The following is a 19345-nucleotide window of genomic DNA, read 5'->3' as shown; positions in this document are numbered from 1 at the left end:
TCCTGAAACATTTGCTTCACTTGACCTCTAAGAGAACTCATTTTCTTACTCACAGCGGGTTCTTCATTCTCCTTTCCTGGCTTCTCCTCCTCTCCCAGATCTGTAAATACAGGGGCGCTGCAGGACTCAGTAATCAGACTTTGACTCTTTCCCTATCTACACTCAATTCCTCGGTGCATTCAGGGCCAGAGCTGTAAATACTATTTACATTCCTTTGTCTATCTAGTCCCATAGCTTTAAATACCATTTGATATTTTCCAAAGTTGTATTTCCATCCCCATCTTCTTCCCTAAACCCTACATATACACAGCTTCCTACTTGACATCGCCACTTGATTCTAAAAGGCATCACAACCATAACACACTCTCAATCAAACATCTAATATCCCCTCTACCAAACTGCTCCTCTCTGTTTTCTCCCAGTTTCTCCAGTTTCAGTAAAGGCAGCCTTTGTTCCTCCACTGACCAGGCCAAAACCCTGAAATCATTCTCAACTCCCCTCTTTCTCACATCCCACATCCAATCCATCAGCAAACTCGATTTGTGTCTTCAAAATATATCTAGAATTTGACTACTTCCCACCAGCTCCACCATTACCCTGCTCCGAGTTACCATTAATTCCCACCTGGATTAAAGTAGTAGCCTCTTACCAAATCCTGCTGGAAAGTCCAGTAGAAGGACTGAGAAATGACCAATGGAGTTGGCAATGTGGGTAAGCTTGACAAGACTGCTTTCACTGGAGTGGTAGGCTTGAAAGAAAGCCTGATAGAACCGATTCCACTGCATAGTGTAATCCTACATGCTCCTCGTTGATCCTGTAATAATTCACCAAGAAAATTCCCGTGTCAGAGCCTCTGCGAGCTCTTCCTTCTGCCTGGATGGACCATCTTTCCCGCCAGAGCCATATCTGGAACACCTGCTCTTTCTCCTGAATTCAGATTTCCGTTAAAATGCCAGCTTCTGAGAGATTTTTCTTATCAGCCTATTTAAAATAGCACCTCCCACTCTCTATTCCCTTTTTTTCTTTATTTTCTTCATAGCATTTGTCACTATCTGAATATTTCAGTCTCCCTCCTACCTCCCTACACACACTAGAATGTAAGTTCTATGAGGGCCGGGGCTTTGTTTTGTTCACCACTGTACACCCAGCCTCGCAAATATCTCTGGAACGAATAAATAAGTGACCTTCGTCTCAAACTCACAGGGTTACTACCAAGAACGTGCAAGCAGATTCAACTTTAAGACCTCCGAATTGACCCTCTAGGATCCAGGAATGTTGGGCATGCACCCAAGTTAATACCTCTCCTAGCTGTCCCCCTCTTAGAAGACATACGGTAGCACTTCCGCCCTCGCTCACATCTCGGAAAAGGAGGGGCGATGGGTTTTTGTCATCATCCTGCGCCCGCCTGCCCCGCGACGTGCCGGCAGCTGGCGCAGCCCTCCGCTCGCCCGGCCTCCCCCTCCCTGGTTCCGCGCTCTGGTTCCGCCATGGAATCCAACAAGGATGAAGCCGAGCGCTGTATTAGCATCGCCCTCAAGGCCATCCAGAGCAACCAGCCTGACCGGGCGCTCCGCTTTCTGGAGAAGGCGCAGCGGCTGTATCCGACGCCGCGAGTTCGCGGTGAGTGTGAAGTGCCGGAGAGACAGAGGGGACATTAGAACTGATGGGGGAATACGGGAACGGACCGAGGGGAGCAGTTGGAGGAGGGGGAGGGGTAGCGAGGCGCGGCTAGGCCTGCGCACTGAGACGCGCGGTGGCCGCTGGGAGGTGTAGTCTTTCGGTCTCACGCCTCTCCGGGACGCTGGACACCTGATGACAGGGGCGGCCGCGACTTCAACTTTTTGGGTGCTTGTGGAACCCTCTGAGATTTGGAGTTACCGACGATGAGAGGCGCTGGTGGGTGAGGGGAAGGGAACTTACCTGGAAGCGAAATCGAACTACTTTTCCCAAGGGGCCATTCGGTGGCCCAGGGCCGGTTGCCGGCCTGGGAACTATTATAGTTTAGGAAAATAAACATTAACTCCTGTGACGGAGAGAATGGGTTTTGGGGAGGGAAAGAGGACTTCTGACCTTCGCACGGCCTGGAAGGATGTCTTCATATCTTCACTCCCTAGCACGTCTCCAGGCGAGGGCCAGGGAACACCCTCGGTCCGAAAGTAGAGCCTGCCTTCCCCCCCCCCGCTCCACACCACCGCCTTGCACCCGCTGCCTTGAGGGCGGGCCCCTCACTTCCTCCTGGAGGCTCTTCACCCGCCTGTGAGATTCGGGGCTTGTCGGAGACGCTGGCCGCAGGCACCTCCCCCACCCTTGCCCACAAGAGTCCCTCAGTGACCCCCGTATGGACGGCTGGACAGCACAAGGCTGCTAAGTGTTCCGGGGCTGGGGCTTCCAAGCCAGGGAGGGATTAGCGAGGTTGTCTCAACCACTCAGCATTTCACTCTATCCAGGAACCGTCTTTTTCTTTAAGCTAAGACTTAAGAGAAGTTTTTCTTAATACAAGCTGGAAGGGAGAAAGAGGTAGTCCAGAGGGGCACCAGGGTGGCTCGCGTCTGCCTTTGGCTCAAATCATGATCTCAGGGTCTTGCAGTTGAGCCCTGCATGAGACTCCTTGCTCAGCGGGGAGTCTGCTTCCCCCACTCCCTCTACTCCCCCTCCCCTGCTCGTGCTCTCTCTCTCAGTCTCTCAAATAAATAAATAAAATCTTGGGCGCCTGGGTGGCTCAGTCGGTTGGGCGACTGCCTTCGGCTCAGGTCATGATCCTGGAGTCCCGGGATCGAGTCCCGCATCGGGCTCCCTGCTCAGCGGGGGGTCTGCTTCTCCCTCTGACCCTCTTCCCTCTTGTGCTCTCTGTCTCTCATTCTCTCTCTCTCAAATAAATAAATAAAATCTTTAAAATATATATAAATAAATAAATAAAATCTTTAAAAAGAGAGCGAGACCATTAAAGATACAGGGATCATGCCATCAGTTATGATGCAGTAAACCATCTGGTGTGTAACAGGTACTCCCAGTCAGAAGACCTGAGTTCTTATCCTGACTGCTACACCATGCAATCTTTCTGAGCTTGGGTTTTCTTAGCTGGAAAATGAGAGGGTTGGTGCAGATAATGTAACAGTAATACCATAGGGCTTCTCCGTTTAGAACGCTCCTTCCAGGGGTGCCTGGCTGGACCAGTCAGCAGAGCACACAGCTCTTGATCTCTGGATTGTAAGTTCAAGCCCCAAGCTGGATGTAGAGATGACTTAAAAATAATAATAATAAAATAAATCTTAAAAAAAAAAAAAAAGGAAGAAAGAAAGAAAGCTCTTTCAAACACATTTTCTCACTTGAGCCTGCCCTATCGGGGAGGCAGAGCAAAGATCATTATCTTTGTTCTGTCGTTGAGGAAATGTCTCAGAGGCAAGGGACTTGCCCAAGATTACACAGCTAGAAATTGGAAAGTTCTGTGACTCTATAAATGTTTAATAGAGGAATGAAATGAAAGAGCAGTCAGCCTCCTAACCTTCTTTGCCCACATTTGGAATTGAGAAGGGTGACCACCAGCAGAAGAGGCCACCTGGAACAGTCCAATTTTCCTCCTGACTACAGGTTGATCTTTGGCCTCTTTGCCTTCTCTTGGAAAGGGTTTCAGTCTGTATTTGCCAGGACTCCTGAGGTAACCTGCTCAAGGAGTTTCCCTAGAGAAATAAATCACACTCTGTAAGAGAGGAGCATGGTGGAATGGGGGCCTGCCAGTCTCAGAATCCTGTTTGATTCTAATGCTTTTGGGGACTCAAGAGCAGGCAGCCAAGAAAGGATGGTAACAACATGGTCTTTGGGGTCTTCCTGTCAGCAGCCTCCTGGGCCATTTCGGGGGCTTGGACTGGTGTCCTTCCCGGGGCTCAAGAAATGGAATTTGCTCAGGCAGAATAGTCACCTGCATGATTGTCATATTCCCGCTATTGTGGAGAGACTGTATGCCTCATGCCTCTCTGTAAACTTCACCTTAAACCATCTGTAGCCCTGTACTGAGCTGACAAGGACCTGGGGTTAATGTAGGCCTGGGATGAAGAAGTCTTGGTTAAAAAAAATATTGGGTAGTTGTTTACACTTGCTGTTTGAGGTTTGAGCTCATTCCAGGTGCTCGTTCAATGCTAAGACTTTTTTTGTTTGTTTTATTTGCAAAGTTCTCTGCTTGGTGCTAAGTGCATATATGGCAGGATCTGTAAGACATGATCCTTCACCTCAAGCAGCTTATAATCTAGCGAAGGAGACAAAGTTACAGAAAAAATAATACTGTGGTTAAAGAAAAAATTCAGCACACTGTTAGATACCAAGAACTGAAGGATAGACATGAAAGATCCAGTCCCTTCCCTCCGTGGGTTCATAGTCTGGTGAGCTGGAGTGGAGTGCTGGGGATGGAGCACTGAACTCTGAACTCCCAGCAGTCTAGTGAGACTTAAAAATAATGGTAGAACACAGGTGATGGAAAATAGTGGTAGATCACAGTGAGGGAAAGCTTCAGGGAGGAGGACAGAGGCAACATTTGAATTGCACTTGGGAGGAAGGGAACAGACTTGGAGAAGGACATCCTGGGGAAGACATGGAGGCTGGAAGGTGTGAGGTTTGGGGGGAGAGGATGGGGTGTAGCAAGATTTGGCAGCTGTGGAGGTGGTAATTTGAGTATAGGGAGGATTAAGGCCGGAAAGTAGGATGGGGCCAGATTGTGGAAATCCTTTCCTGCCAGACCAGGATATTCACTTTATTCTGTAGTTGGTGAGAAGACCATTGAAAATTCTGATAGCAGGAATAAGATAACGGTACTCTTCTTAAAAGAGAACAGCATGAAGGGTTAATGAGAGGGAAGAGAGGGAGAGTCAGAAACCAATTGGGAGACCATTCACTGCAGTGAGTAGGTCAGGAGCTCTGAGCGCCTGAGATAAGGCATTCCCCAGATGAGGATAAGGTCATTGGAGAGGCGGCACCACGCCTTGTGTGAGAGAGGTATGCTGAGGAGAAACGGGGACACAGAATCCAAGCCTGTGTCCCCGGGGAGAAAGCAAGTTTGAGGATGGTGGGTGGGAAGAGATGGGCAGAGTGCAAGGTGCCAGTGGCTGTTCCAAAGGAGCTGTCAGCGTGGAGCTCAGGAGAGAGCCCCATGTTCCAGCTGAAAGTCTGGTCTTGTCAGTTTGAAGGTGCTCCCTGGAGTCAGGCCTGGCTGGGGTCACTGTGGGAGAGTGTCGAACGCACAGAGGAGGTTGCTGCAGGCACCACCACAGGCCACATCTGCCCTTAGCAAACGGGCAGAGACTGGGGAAGCAACAGAGTGAGACGGAGCAACAACAGGAAGAGGTGATCCCAGGAAAGAGAGCAGCCGGGTGGCCATGGAGTGGAGTGTCGGGGAGGTGGTGAGCAACACGATCAGGCCTCACGGGAAAAGGGCAAATCAAGAAGGATCAAGAGCATGGGTAGAAGATTGGTCTAGGAGAAGTGCAAGGACAGACAGAGGGAAAGGTTGGTGAGAGGAAACTCAGAGCAACGTTGAAGGGTTGAGGGTCCTCACAGTGAAAGGGCTATGCTGCAGGACGTGGGGCCAATGGCTGGACACTTGTACTGTGGAGTAGTAGCAGGGCCCTAAGCTGGGAAGTCCTAGGGCAGGGCTAGTGGGGCTGGTCAGTCCCCAGAGTTTCTGTCCAGCAACTGGCAGCCCCCTGGCATGGCCTCTGCCTGAGGCTTGCAACAATGGTGGAAAGTACCAGATTTTTCCGGGAGCCGATGAGAACATCCTCAGTTTCCCCAGCACACACAGCGAGGGTTATCCTGGATGATCTTGCAGCTCAGGCTGCTTGAGGGTCCTGGGGAAGTCAGGAAGGCCACACTGGAAAGGCCAGCGGGGGAGGGATTTTGCTTTCAGAGTGTCAGAGCGAGAGATGGTGAGGTACTGGCGAGGTCCAGGGTGGGGCTGTCCATGCAGGTCAGTCAGCCTTCCTGAGCCCTACTGTGCACTCAGCCCTTCCGTTCCCCAGATCTTATTCACGCCTCCGAGCAGCCCTGTGAGGGCAGAGATCACGCCTTCCCCGGCGGATTCGCTAACGTGGCTCATCAGCAAAGGAGCCGCACTGTCCGGGCCTGCTCCCGGGCTGCTGCCCCACGCTGGCCTCCCCTTCCTGACTCGCTCTGAGCACTACAGGTACACAGAGAGAGCCTGGAAATAAAACGAACAGTAACAGACAACACTTAATATTTTCCTAGTGTTGTGCTGAGTCCTTTATATGCATTTGCTCATCTACTCTTTCAGCTCCCTCGAGGGAGATACAGTTTTACATGAAGAAGCTGAATTGCCTTGTCCAAGATGACCTTGCTAGCAAGCGGCAAAGCCAGCCCCGACCCCAGCCGGCCTCGCCCTCCAGTCTGGCTTTGAGGAGGGCCCACCGCTGGCGGCTTGGGCCATACAAATGCTCTCACCTCTCCCACTGCAGCTCTCGTTTCTTCCACCAGGTTCCTGTCTCTCTAGATGTCTGCCAGCTTTACTGCGAGGGCAGAGGCAGGGTCTGAACCCAACCTCGTCGGACTCCAGAATCGTCACGTTAGGCCGTTCTGTGTCATACTCATTTGCGACATGTGCAAGGCAGTCACATCCCACAGGTCTGGTGGAGGCGGTGTCCAGGCCAGGAGGGAGACCTACTTGGCAGCAGCCAGAAATCTTGATTTGCCAACTCAAGCAGGAGCCTCTGTGTGGCCCAGAGCACATCCATTCCCCTTTGGGCTCCCTTTCTGCAATGTAAGGAAATTCGAGTGGCCGACTCCATGTAACTACCCTGAAAAGTTTCCACAATCTTCCCTGAGAAATACTAGAGCGGGTCCATCCCACCTCCTGGCTGATGCTCCTGTGTATCTGTAGCAGTTGAATGGTTGGTCGTGTTGTCCTTAGGGTTCGTTAGCTCAGCCTGGACCACTGAGGCTTCCAGAGAAACTGAAATAAACAAGTTCTTGAAATGCCCTCCAAACCCAGCAAACTGGCCCCTCCCTCTGTCCCATCTTCATCAGCATCTCTTCATCTTTTGTTCTCTTCGTTTGCCTGGCATGGATCCGGCATCTGGGACAGTCTGAAATCTCATGGTTCCGGCTGGGTCCAAAGCCTGCTGAGTGCTGACACTTTGCCTTCCTAAGCCCTGGAGCTCCCTGGCCCCACCTGCTCAGGTCCCCTCCCCGGCCAACCAGTTCATCAGCCTGTGTCATAATATCAGCAGCTACTCATTTTGAACTTTCATTCTTGTCAGTTTCTGTGCCAGGTGCTTACACGTTATCTCATTTCATCCTCATACACCCTATTAGCCATGGATCCCTTAGGAAACTGAGGTTCAGACAGATTGTAGATTTTTTATCGGCCAGGGCCATAGTGCTAGGACGTGACTGAGCTGAGATTTGAACCCAGGTCTTTCTAAATTTAACTTCTCTTCTCTATTTGGAATGACTGTGCTGGAAGGGGTTCCCCGTGCCCGATGCCAGACTCAGGCAGCCCGGGCTAGCATAGTTCAGAACAAGGTTCTGGGAGCTGGGCATCCAGGCATTAAGTGCTGCCTCCCAGCTTATGCAGCCATGGGTCACTGGATCACACACACGGCTCTTTTTTATAATGGGGATGGTGGTGGTGAGACCGACCTCGAAGGCCATTGTTCAGATTAAGTGAACTAGTACACGCAGAGCACCGGGTCCGGGCCTGCCTAGCACGCGGTGAGCGCTCGGCACGCACTCCTGGGCTTGGCTGCGGGAGTGCTCCACCTCTTCCGTGCAAGGCAGGCTTGACCGACAGCTCCTTTCTGAGGGAGGCCACCTCAGACAGCAGCGGCTCAGGGCACAGTGGCCCACTCAAGTCCCAGGGTTCTGCTCCCAGCAAGCCCTGCCCCTGGCCCCTCGTGTGAGGCGCAGGTATGTTGCTTTAGAGGGTGTCGTGACGCCCGGCACGGTGCGTTGAGCCCAGCAGGCTCCTGGCATGTTTGAAAGAAACTGGGGACCAGCCGGGGGCACTGCTGTCCTTCCTCAGCACAGTGTCCTGGGTCCCTGCAGTAGTCCAGGTGCCTGGCTTCCCAGGGCACTGTACCCCAGTCATGACTGGGGTACAGTGCCTGGACTACTGGTTGCATGCCTGGACTAAATGGGCACAGGGAACTTTGGCCAGAGATTTGGGCTCTTCCCGATTGAGTAGCAGGACCCACGGAGTTAGGTTTGAGTCACTGGGACCCTGTCTGAGGGTGAAAGCTGATGTCCTACTTAGACTCTGAACGCTGAAGTCAGATGTTTGACATGGCCAGCCACTTGAAACGTGTGAAGAATAGCAAGTAGCGGAGGCTGTCTTTATCCTGGGTCTCCTACCATGTCTGGCCCTCTGGGGCAAATTCATTGCCTCCATTCCCCTTCACAGCTAAGTAAAAGCCTCCAGGAGGCCTTTCCCACCAATCCCGGCTGAAACAGATGGTCCTGCTAAGTGGGGTCCCCTTTGAGACTTTGCCCATCTCAACAGAGTCTGTTAAACACAGTACTTTGGGGGGCACCTCGGTGGCTCAGTTGGTTAAGCGTCTGCCTTCAGCTCATGTCATGATCCCGGGGTCCTGGGATCGAGCCCCACGTCGGGCTCCCTGCTCAGAGGGGAGCCTGCTTCTCCCTCCCTTTCTCTCTACCCCTCCCCCTGCCTCATGTGCTCTCTCTCATGCTCTCTTTCTCAAATAAATAAATCTTTTTAAAAATAAATAAATAAGCACACTGCTTTGGGATTTTTAAAACCTGAAGGGTTTATGGTATGTTTTTATGCAGAGTTTTACGTTAACCTATACCCAGGAGTGCCTGGCTGGCTCAGTCCATAGAGCGTGCAACTCTTGATCTCGGGGTTGTGAGTTTGAGCCCCACGTTGGGTGTAGAGATTACTTAAAAAGAAAATCTTTAGGGGCGCCTGGGTGGCTCAGTCAGTGAATCGGCTGCCTTCGGCTCAGGTCATGATCCCATGGTCCTGGGATCGAGCCCCGCATCGGGCTCCCTGCTCCGCGGGGAGCCTGCTTCTCCCTCTCCCTCTGCCTGCCTCTCTGTGTACTTGTGCTCTCTATCTCTCTGTCAAATAAATAAATAAAATCTTTAAAAAAAAAAAAAAGGTTTAAAATAACCCGTACCCTGACAACTCCTGGGATCTGTGGACCCTGCAGGCAACTGTCCCACTAGCGTCCACCGGCCCCTCCCAGCCCTAGCCCAGGCCCAAGTCAGGGAGGGAGCTAGGGGCTTTGCTGGGAAAGGCAGCAGGTGGGATGCGGGGTGCGGGTGGGGTCCTGGCCTCTCCCAGGACCAGGCAGCCCCTCCGCTATGGCACATGGCCTTGCTGGAGCGGGAGCCCTGAATGCTTTGCTTGCCTCGCACAGCCCTGATCGAGTCCCTCAACCAGAAACCACAGTCTGCCGGTGACCCTCCCCAACCCACAGACACGACCCACAGGAAAGCAGGTGGGGCCGACGCCCCCTCGGCCAACGGAGAAGCTGGAGGAGGAGAGAGCACCAAAGGCTACACTACAGAGCAAGTAGCAGCAGTGAGAAGGTAGAGGGGCTGGAGCCTGGTGCTGTTGGGAAGTTTCCAGATCTAGAGCAGGCTTCCTGCAGCCTGTCCTCCACCTCACATCTGCCTGTGGTCTGGGTGGGCCCTGGGAGGGTCCCGAGGATGGACGAGCTCCAGCTGGGCCAGCTCACCAGGCCCCGGAATACACTGTGGGAATCAGGGCTCTGCTGTCCCCTCCTGCCACGACAACCCACGGCAGGGGCTGGAAGTGCTGACTCCCCCGCGGCTGGCTTCCTCTGCTGCCGGCCGGCCAGCGAGCCCCGGCTCTTTACACGGCTCTGTTTATCAAGATGGGGCTCGGGCTCCCCTTCCAGCTTCCCCCCCGCCCCCAACAAAGACCCTTTCAGACCAGAGCCTGTGTGGCACAGAATGGAGACAGGAGACGGTTGTCCCTCCAGGGCTTGGGCAGGCCCTGCACAGACACTGACAGTCCTGAGGTGGCCTCCGGTGAGGGTGCTGTTAGCAAAGGGAGATGGTTCCTGGCCTGAAACACAGCAGCTGCCCCCTCAGAAATCCCAGATGTCTTCTGGGTGTTTTCCCCTGGGCCCTACCCGACTCCCCATCCCAGGTGGAGCTTACTGAGGCTCCCTTGCCCCCGAGGTCTGACAGTTGACTGGAGTTGCTGTCAGCCATGCCCTGCTGGTCCCCCTGAGCCTGCTCAGAGCTGTGTGCCCACACTGCTTGTTCCTCGCCGCCCTCACCTTGCGGCCCTGGGCCCGCTCTACCCCTTCCCCCAGGGTCAAGCAGTGTAAAGATTACTATGAGATCCTGGGGGTGAGCAGAGGGGCCTCCGATGAGGACCTGAAGAAGGCCTACCGCAAGCTGGCCCTCAAGTTCCACCCAGACAAGAACCACGCACCTGGTGCCACTGAAGCTTTCAAAGGTAAGCGAGCCTTGGTTCCCTGCTATTTGGTGTTTTTATCTCCTGCCCTTGAGAAGGAATAAGAGGCCAAGACAACTTTTCCGGGAAGTGGCCTTGGACCCAAGCCCCCTGGGCCCTGGAGCTGCTTCCTGGAAAGAAAGTCCCAGTAGCCACCTGTAGCCTAGAGAGTCTGTCAGAGCTCCGATGGCACCAACCTTGCCTCTCCTTCCTCCACGTTCCCCAGGAATGACAGGAGGGGAGCTGAGGCAAGAGAGGACCAGTGGCTTCACGGTGGTGTAGCGATTGAGGGGCAGGAGGAGGCCTCCTGGTTCACCCATATGCACATCCCCATCTTGGGATCTTGGCAACAGGTTCCCTGTGCTGAGGGGCAGAGTAGCCTCAGGTCCGTGGCCTGGTGGCCTCCTCGTCTCCAGCAGCCACCGCCAGCCCTGCACTACACACACACTCACATGAGGCGGTGACCATCGCCAAGAAGGGAGCCTTCGGCGGAGCAGAGGGCAGAGCAGACCCCTGAGACCTGCTGTGCTGTTCCCGGGCCCAGCCTCGTTACTCCATTCCAGGCTGCTTAGGGTTGGTCCTGCTTGGGTGGGGGTAGTCTGAAGGCGTCATCCCCGTCAGCCAGCCCCAGGGCGAGAAGGTGAATAGGAGTGGGCAGGCAAGGTAGCCATGGTTACTGTTACTCCAGCCCAGACTTCTGCCTGCAGCCTGCACGACAGACGCGAAGAGGCCAGACCTAGCCTGGATGGCAGGAATGGCAGGAATTATGAATGCCTTCGTGGCAATGGCAAGAGGAGAGGATTCTCCTTATTCTCAAGGTTTACAGGTTGCAGATGCAGCTTTGACCCGCTCCTTTGAGAGAGTGAACCTCTGGAGAAGGAGCAAGAGACCGAGGAGGGCCTGGAGCTGGGTCCTTTGAGGCACAGGTTTCCTGCCTAGGGAGCCCTAATGGGGGGGCCTTGGGGCCTGGCTGGGGAACAGACGCTGGGACCTGGACCCCCGGGAGGAGAGGGCTCGCCAAGCCCCACTACCAGCAGTGGAGAAGTTTTGACTACACCTGGTGATTCGGCCCTTCCCGGCAGTTGCTGTAGGAATAAATAAGATAAGGCCCATAAAGGGCCTGGGGCATAGAAAAGTCTGCCCAGACTGCCTAGATCCAGGCAGGAATTATTCCTGCCTGCCCCCCTCCCTACACGTGCCCAACAGCCAAACTTCTGCTGGCCCCAGGGACTCCCACTTCCTAAAGCACCACTTGAGTACCTAAAGGAAGGGAGCTCTTGGCTGCCACCGTGGCAGCCTCCCCCTGCACGCCCCATGTCTTCGAGCCTGACTTACACCTCACCCCATGTCTTCGAGCCTGACTTATACCTCCTTTCTAGCCATTGGCACAGCATATGCGGTACTTAGTAACCCAGAGAAAAGGAAGCAGTATGACCAGTTCGGTGATGACAAGAGCCAGGCAGCCCGGCACGGCCATGGGCATGGGGACTTCCACCGTGGCTTTGAGGCAGACATCTCCCCCGAGGACCTCTTCAACATGTTCTTTGGTGGTGGCTTCCCGTCTAGTAAGTACCCCGCCCTCCCCGCAGGCCTCCCTGGGGGAGGTGGTGGAAGACTGGATGCTGGCCCCCCACTTCCCAGCAGTCCCGCCCCCTGACTCAGTCCCTCTGACCTCCAGGTAATGTCCACGTCTACAGCAACGGCCGCATGCGCTATACCTACCAGCAAAGGCAGGACCGCAGGGAGAACCAGGGTGATGTGAGTGAGGAAGGCACCGGGGAGAGCAGGGGAGGGCGCCAGGCCCTACCCAGGGTGCAGGGCCTGAAGGGGGAGTGACATCCCCAATTGTCTTTCTGGGAGGGCAGTGCCCCCAGCATTCTCAGCTGAGGAGCCATCTTGGGCCCCCCTCCCCTTGCCATTCGGCGAGCGACACCAGAGGGAGCCACACTCCACAGTGCTGCCCAGGAGGAGTGGGGCTTTGATGGCCTCTGTTAGGGAATGTCATGCAGAAACTTCTCCACCTCCAGACAGGGCTGAGTGTGAATGGCCTTTGTGCAATCCATTTGTTCATAAGGCCACAGTGGCATTTTCCAAGCAATGGGAAGTGAAACTTCACAAGAGAATTGTAAAGGATGACAAAGGTTGTTGACTCTTGCTTCTTTCCAGCACTCTTAAAAAATGTACACAAAAACTATAACCAGACAGCGCTTCAAAAGCATTTTGAATGCTACAGGTTAAGGAACAGCTAGCTGACCAACATTAAGATACCGTGGACGATTCCAGAGCAGTGAAAATTATGGCAGGCCGAGGGGGTCCCCTCTGTTCGGTCAGTGTGGCCTTATGTTTTTATTTATTCATTTTTTTAAACTGTATGTATGTGTGTATTAAACATACAGAAGAGTTTTTAAAATCACAAATTATCACATGGCAAACAAATGTGTTTTTACTTACAATTTTGTAACTGGCGGTTTGGGAATCGGTATATAGTGAAAACCTCCCTCGTGCCCTGCCTGCCAGTCTCCTGCAGGCAGCCGCCTTTGCTCGTGTTTTTGGTACTCTCTGACAAGCAAACACTTGCAGGTACCGTCTTCCTCTGCGTCACACCCGTTGCCGTTTTGTTTTCATCTAGGGGAACTGGCAGGTGGAGGAGCTTCTGTGTTTCCGGGGGCCTGTGGGCGGGGGGGGACGAGAGAGCAGTGTCATGGCCTGTTTGTATGGCAGCCATGCCTCCTGCCGCCGGGAAGCTGGTGGTGACTGCGGCTGACGCCGTGCTCCCACCCACGTCCAGCTTGGGTGACCACTGGCTCTTCCCTCCAGGGCGGGCTGGGGGTATTTGTTCAACTGATGCCCATCCTCATCCTGATCCTCGTGTCGGCTCTCAGCCAGCTCATGGTCTCCAGCCCCCCGTACAGCCTGAGCCCAAGGCCGTGAGTACTTGAAACTAGGGATGGGGCTGGGGTGGTGGGCGGTCAGGGACTTGGGATTCTCAGCCCCCATCAGGGGCCTTCCTTCCCGTCCTGCGGGTCCTTGATCACAGTGCAGAAATCTGGCTTAGAATCCAGAAAACACACTTTCCCTGTTGAGCTTAGGTTCTTGATCTTTTAGGATCACAGTCCCCTAAGAAAATGGAGTGAAAACTGAAGATCTTTTCCCTCGAACACTGCACATGCACATAGTTTTGCACGTGCTTTCACAGGCTTCATGCCCCCCCCCCCCTTATCTGCTGACCTTGAGATAAGAACCTCTGCTCTTAAGTTCTGGTTGGGGGCCTTGGGGCCATGGAAAAGAATAGGGGCTCTAGAATCAAACAGAGCAAAGTGGCTTTGAATCCCAGCTACTCTATTAACTAAGCAGCTGTGTGACCCTGGACAAGGGTCTGAGCTTTGGTTTCCTCATCTATACAGTGGGAATAACAACATCTGTCTGCTTGTGAAAAATAAATGAGTAATACACATAAAATGCCAGGCTCAGGGCGCCCGGCTGGCTCATTCGGTGGAGCATGCAACTCTTGATCTCGGGATCTTGAGTTCAAGCCTTATGTTGGGTATAGAGATTACCTTAAAAGAAATAAGCAAAATGTTTGTTAAAAAATGCCGGACTTGTCAGAAATGTTCAACAGTATTTGTTGAATGAATATATGGTCTCAGCTGCCAGTAGTGAACGAGGGCAAGTTATTTGGCCTTTTAAGGTACCAGCTCCCCTCGTTTCTTTCCAGCCCCTGGCACCATAACTGATGCATAGTTACAGAGTGGGTGCTCAGCTTCTATTTGTGGGAGCTCTCTGCTCCCAAAGCAGCCTGGCCCTGCCTGGGAGCCTGGCGGCCTTCCTCCCGGCCAGCAGGGGGCAGAGTCGGGCTGCTGGGCCCTTCCAGGCGGCGCAGGCTCTCTGAGGCCTGTTGCCAGCCAGCCCTTGGTTCTGCAGCTGCAGCGGCAACAGGGGGAAGGTAGGGGCTGTCCTCCCCCAGCACTGTCTTCTGTTTGTGTGTCGAGGCTCTTCCCACACCCTGCAGAGCCCTCTCGGTCTCTAGGACCGAGAGCTGGAAGGCCACAGCTCCTTGGAGTCCTTCTGTCATGTTGTTCCTAAGCCTCTGAACTCCAGACTGGGAGTTCCCAGGTAGGCAGGCAGGCCCTGGGCAGCAATCGGCTTAGGGGAGGAATGCCGAGATGGGAGGCACAAGGAGCCCGACTCACACCCCAGATCAGAGGCCGAGCCCAGCCTCCCCTCCTGCGCCGACTAGGGCCTCTCAAAAAGGGGCTTCTCCCTACAGGCCCCAGGTCAGCAGTGTGGTAAGCAGGGCTGGCCATAGTCTGGACCCCTTGCATGGGAGGGACACCGTGCCGTTCCTTCAGACCCTCATTTTGCATGTTGTGCGAGTCCCCGCTCTGGTTAGGAAGGAAGCAAGCCCTCCTGTTGGGGGGCCCTGTTGTCCTCTAGAGCTGCCCCGGGCCTGGGCACCGGTGCCCACTTTGTGCCTGATGTATTTCCGACCAGGTCGGTGGGCCATGTCCACAGGCGAGTCACTGACCACCTGAATGTCGTCTACTACGTGGCAGACACCTTCTCTAAGGAGTACACAGGCTCCAGTCTCAAAACAGTTGAACGGAACGTGGAAGACGATTACATCGCCAACCTCCGGAACAACTGCTGGAAGGAGAAGCAGCAGAGTGAGTGTGTGTGTGTCGCAGGGCCAGAGCTTGAAAGTAGGGAAGAGAGAACCCTGCCCACCAGGGATTTGGGGACCCAGCACCAGGCACGGCCTTGTACCAGCCACCTCCCGGTCAAGAGCGGGACCCCAGCCCTGGTTCCGTGGGGCAGGGAGCCAGGGGCTACCTAGAGATTTCCTCCAGGTTCCCGTAAATCATGGCCATCAGCCTGAGTTTGGCTGCCAGAGGTAAGGATGTCGAGAGAGACCGGAGTACGTGTCCTGGCCACTGAGTGATCAGGCATCCAGCTCAGTCTTTGGGACCCCAGCGCGGTCGAACCAGGATGACCGCTTCTTTCCTTCTCACAATTGGGACCATAGTCTTTGCTCTCCAGGGTCTTTCCTGAAGGGACGCCAGCTCTGCCCCAGCTCCGGGGCCTGTGACAGCCTTTCTCCCGCCCCCACAGGCTGGGCAGGTGCTCTAGTAGCCTTTGGGAGATCCCAGGTGCACCCTAACTCTGCCCCGTTGCTTTGCAGAGGAAGGCTTGCTGTACCGGGCCCGCTACTTCGGTGACACAGATATGTACCACAAAGCACAGAGGATGGGCACCCCGAGCTGTAACCGACTGTCAGAGGTGCAGGCCTCCCTGCATGGATAGTCCTGGGCCAGCCACGCCACCGAGGTCCAAGTATGAGCCAGGGCCTCCTCTGCCCTGCAACTCTTGGCAGCTCTGGTCCTGGTCATGAGGCAGAGGAGGGCGGGAGGGCGAGAGGGGAACAGCCTGTTCATTAGGGCACAGGCTCCTTGTCCCCAGCCTGACCTCCAGCCTGCAGAGCTGGGGCAGCTCTAGGGTATGCTCAGGACTCTCATGCTCCTGTCTACCCCGCGCCCAGCTCCCTGGCCCTGGGAACGTGGGGAGCCCAAGAGCCAGGCAGAAGGGGGAATTGAAGGCCACTGCTAAGGGCCCTGTGTGTTTCCCTGGTTGCATCCAGCCCCCAAGTCACCATGGCCCTTCCCAAGTACAACAGACTACTATCTGTGCCCTGCTGTTTCGGCCACCAAGTACTTCTGGTCCCAAGAAAGCCTCCCACCCCCGCCCCCCCCACACACACTCCCCACCTGACATCAGGAAGAAACCCATGAGAATGGGTGGGCCGAGATCCCGTGCTCTTGCTCTGGCCTTCCAGGCAGGAGGAAATGGAACAGGGTGGGTGGGCAGCCCCACAGTGGGTCGGGGAGGGAGCCAACAGGCTGGGAGCAGGAGAGGCCTGTGTACCCTGAGCCCTCGCCCTCTGGTGGAATCCCAGGCGCGCTCTCAAGTGCTAGCGCACCCGCAGCCTGGAGGCAGTGGGCCTGCCCGGGCGGCTCGCCTGTGGTCTGTGGGGGGAGAACGGAGGGCAGGAGTTGAGGGTCGGACGCAGAGCCTTTAGTACAGAAGGGCTGCGGAAAAAATGCAAGTCACTGGTCGCAGCCTCCCGCCGCCTCTGCCCCTGCATGTGGGTAGTGGGCTCAGCTCCCAGCACTTGCCGGAGGGGACAGACTGGAGCCCAGAGGAGCGTAGCAGAGCCGGTGAAGGTGCTTCTCTGTGTCGGTACCTGCCCGTCCGTCCTCTGCCTGTGTCCCCCTCGGCAGGGGTCCGGCCCCAGACGCTGTGCTTGGCGGCCATCTGCTAGCGCCTCCAGGGGAGTGACGGAGCGCAGGAGGGAGACCGGTTGGGGCCGAGGTGGGCAGGACGGCAGCTGGGAGGTCGGCTTGTTTGTGTAGGCTGAGCTAGCGGCTCCAGGCCCCGGGACTGCCGAGCTAACTGTTACCACTCTCCTCCCCAGACCATGAAATCCCTGGAGAATTTTTGGTGACATGCACTGAGCCAAGGTGATGGACTGTATATTTAAGGAAAGACATAAAAAGAGAAAAAAATTAAAATGGAATTGGAGGCCGAACGCCGCACAGCTGCCCTCTCTCTCACCCAGTAAATGCTGAAAGCTCTTAGGACAGGAAAACCTGCCGCGGGGCTGCTTCCCTTCCTCCCGGGGCTGGCAGAGGCTCCACTTCGGCTCTCTCCTAGGATACGGAAACCATGGCAACGAAAGTAGAATGTAAAACTTGGAGCAAACGGCTGTGGAAAGGGCTGGGGGAGGGGCGCCCAACTGCCTTCCTCCCCCTCCCGGGAACCGCCACTGGTCACCTCCGTGGAAGCCAGTCAGAGGCGTTGGCCAAGGATAGGAGGAGGAGGAGCGAGAACTCTCCATAGAATGTAATTTATAGAGCAAGTATAAGTGTGTGTGTGTATATATATATATATATATATCTATTTATATGTAAATAGCATATATAAAGATATATATATATATATATATATATATATATAGTCTACTTTTTAAACTATGCAGGGATTTGGTTAAGTTGTTTAGCTGATTTCTTCCCTGTTTTAGGAAACGAGGCCTGTGTGGGGAAGGTAACTTGGTCCTTCAGAGGCTAAACATTGGCCATAGCTGACAGCCTGAAGGGCAGTCGGGTCGCAGGTTTTCACGTTCCCCTCATCCCCAGCCTCCTTTTGATGGCAGCAGTAATCATGATAGTGTAAGTCTGTAGAGAACTCAGAGGTTGCCAGGGTTACGGTGAAGCTGGAGGGGAGCAGGCTTTCAGAGGAGAAAGTGCCCCTGGAGCCAGGTACCCTGTCAGGATCCAGTCATGGTGGAGGCCCCCCCCAGGCCGCCTATGGGTGTGAGACCACCCACCACGAGCTTTGGTCAGCTCAGGTGGGCTCTTAGGCCTGGGGCCCAGGAGCCCTCTGCCCCCCTTGCCGCAGAGAGCAGGGTTAGAGAGGGGGACCAAGTTCTGCCTGGCCGCCCCCCCCCAGTCCCAAAGTGGTTTTTGCCTTATAGATGCCCTAGGGCACGGCTCTGCGTTGTGGCCGCTGGTTTTTCCCAAGTCAGACACCAAGGACTCCAGACGGTTCTTCCTCCAAGAGTCAGCCAGGTGGTGCCCAAGACCCTGGGGGCAGCAGCCAACTCCTGAAGAAAGTCTGGGCCTGTGGGCACCTCTGTCTCCACCATCCACGGACGTGCTGCCACCCGGCCTTCTGTTGCACTTTGGACAAAGGCTGCACCCGAACCAGAAGGGTTTTCTACTCACCTTGAAGTGAGGATTTTTCTCACAACAGCAGTTGCTGCCAGGGGAAGGGAGGGAGGTTTTATTTATTCCCACAGTTTATACTGGGCCTTCTGGAATTAGGCCCCGTTTTTCCCAAATTTTCCTCTGGCAGTGGGTGTGTCCTGGAGCCTGCCACCTTCCAAAGCCTTACTTCCCCAGGATGCCAGCCAGGAGGTGATAACCATCCTCCCAGAGTTTCTCTTGGCTCTTTTTTTTTTTTTTAAGTCCTGCCCCACCGAATTCAGATTCTTGCTGGGAAAGGAAGCTTGGTAAAGAAGTGTCAGGTCTGATTTTTGGAGGAGATCCTACCCTGTGACGCGGCAGCCACCCCGGCCCAGAGAGACGATAAGAACTGGACGTGGGCAAGAGCACCCGCCGGTGGTGGCCCCAGTGCTCCGCCGCCACCACCCTACCATCTGGTCTTGGTAGACGTCCCCAGGTGGGCTGACCCATGTGCAATAAGAACATAGATCCTAAAGGATCCCCTGAGAAGCTGTATTTCTTGAATTAGAATTCTACAATTGTACATCTATAAATATATGTTTATTATGTGATTGGCCTCGGTGGGTCTGCATTGAGCAGGGGGGCTGCGGTGGGGTGCAAACACCTGTTCCTACTGACACAGCCCAGCCCACGCCACCGGCAGCCTTGGGTGACCGGCCCCAGTGTCGCCCTCACCCCTGCCCCGGCTGACAGCCACTTCGGTCACGAGTGTTCTTCCAAGGCTGGCTCCAGGCACAGGGTACGGGACTCAGGCCAGGCTCCTGGGGTCCCTCAGAACCTCTGCTTCCCCCTGTTCCTGCTCCTTCTCTCCATCCCTGCCTTGAGCAAAACATTCAGCATCTTCCCTCCTCCCCAGCTGGGAGCTAGAGCCCACTCCAGATCCAGAGCAGGGGGAAGGTTCGAGTTTCTTTCCATCTCTGGCTGCACAGTCTTCCCCAGACACACCTCCCACACCACCCCACAGCCCGCCCTCCTCCTCTAGAAGGTCGGAAAAGTTAAAAATGTGGCAGCGCAAGGAGAGCTTTCTGTGAATGGAGCCGCAGATCTGCCGGGGCCTCCCAGAGACAGGGCCCCGCGGCCCTGACTGGCGGCC

The 19345-nt window shown here is 54.8% G+C and overlaps 1 protein-coding gene across 4 annotated transcripts; it reads left to right on the top strand.

Annotated features, from left to right (window-relative positions):
* The first annotated feature begins 1416 nt into the window (after window positions 1–1416).
* On the top strand, window positions 1417–18803 carry DNAJB12 (DnaJ heat shock protein family (Hsp40) member B12). 4 transcript variants are annotated; one of them, XM_021699457.1, is made up of 9 exons: window positions 1417–1620; window positions 9384–9555; window positions 10311–10456; window positions 11833–12018; window positions 12132–12211; window positions 13271–13380; window positions 14945–15117; window positions 15633–15784; window positions 16923–17426. In XM_021699457.1, the coding sequence occupies exons 1-8, from the start codon at window positions 1488–1490 to the stop codon at window positions 15752–15754; spliced, it is 1122 nt and encodes a 373-aa protein (XP_021555132.1). In that variant the 5' UTR covers window positions 1417–1487; the 3' UTR covers window positions 15755–15784; window positions 16923–17426. The 4 variants fall into 4 exon arrangements, with proteins under 4 accessions (XP_021555132.1, XP_021555129.1, XP_021555130.1 ...); XM_021699454.1 differs by having other exon boundaries at window positions 1418–1620; window positions 15633–15730; XM_021699455.2 differs by lacking the exon at window positions 16923–17426 and adding an exon at window positions 17982–18803 and having other exon boundaries at window positions 1476–1620.
* The last annotated feature ends 542 nt before the right edge of the window (window positions 18804–19345 follow it).

The sequence above is a fragment of the Neomonachus schauinslandi genome, chromosome 6, assembly GCF_002201575.2.
Source record: "Neomonachus schauinslandi chromosome 6, ASM220157v2, whole genome shotgun sequence".
NCBI classification, from domain to species: Eukaryota; Metazoa; Chordata; class Mammalia; order Carnivora; family Phocidae; genus Neomonachus; species Neomonachus schauinslandi.
The sequence above is the reverse complement of the archived record's forward strand: the minus strand, read 5'-3'. Positions and strand labels throughout refer to the sequence as shown.

Bases quoted from the DNA above. Each gene is read 5' to 3' on its own strand.
- DNAJB12 (XM_021699454.1), top strand. From the start codon at position 1,488: ATGGAATCCAACAAGGATGAAGCCGAGCGCTGTATTAGCATCGCCCTC. The intron at 9,556-10,310 runs GTAGAGGGGCTG...CCCTTCCCCCAG, and splicing joins CAAGTAGCAGCAGTGAGAAG to GGTCAAGCAGTGTAAAGATT. The intron at 13,381-14,944 runs GTGAGTACTTGA...ATTTCCGACCAG, and splicing joins TACAGCCTGAGCCCAAGGCC to GTCGGTGGGCCATGTCCACA.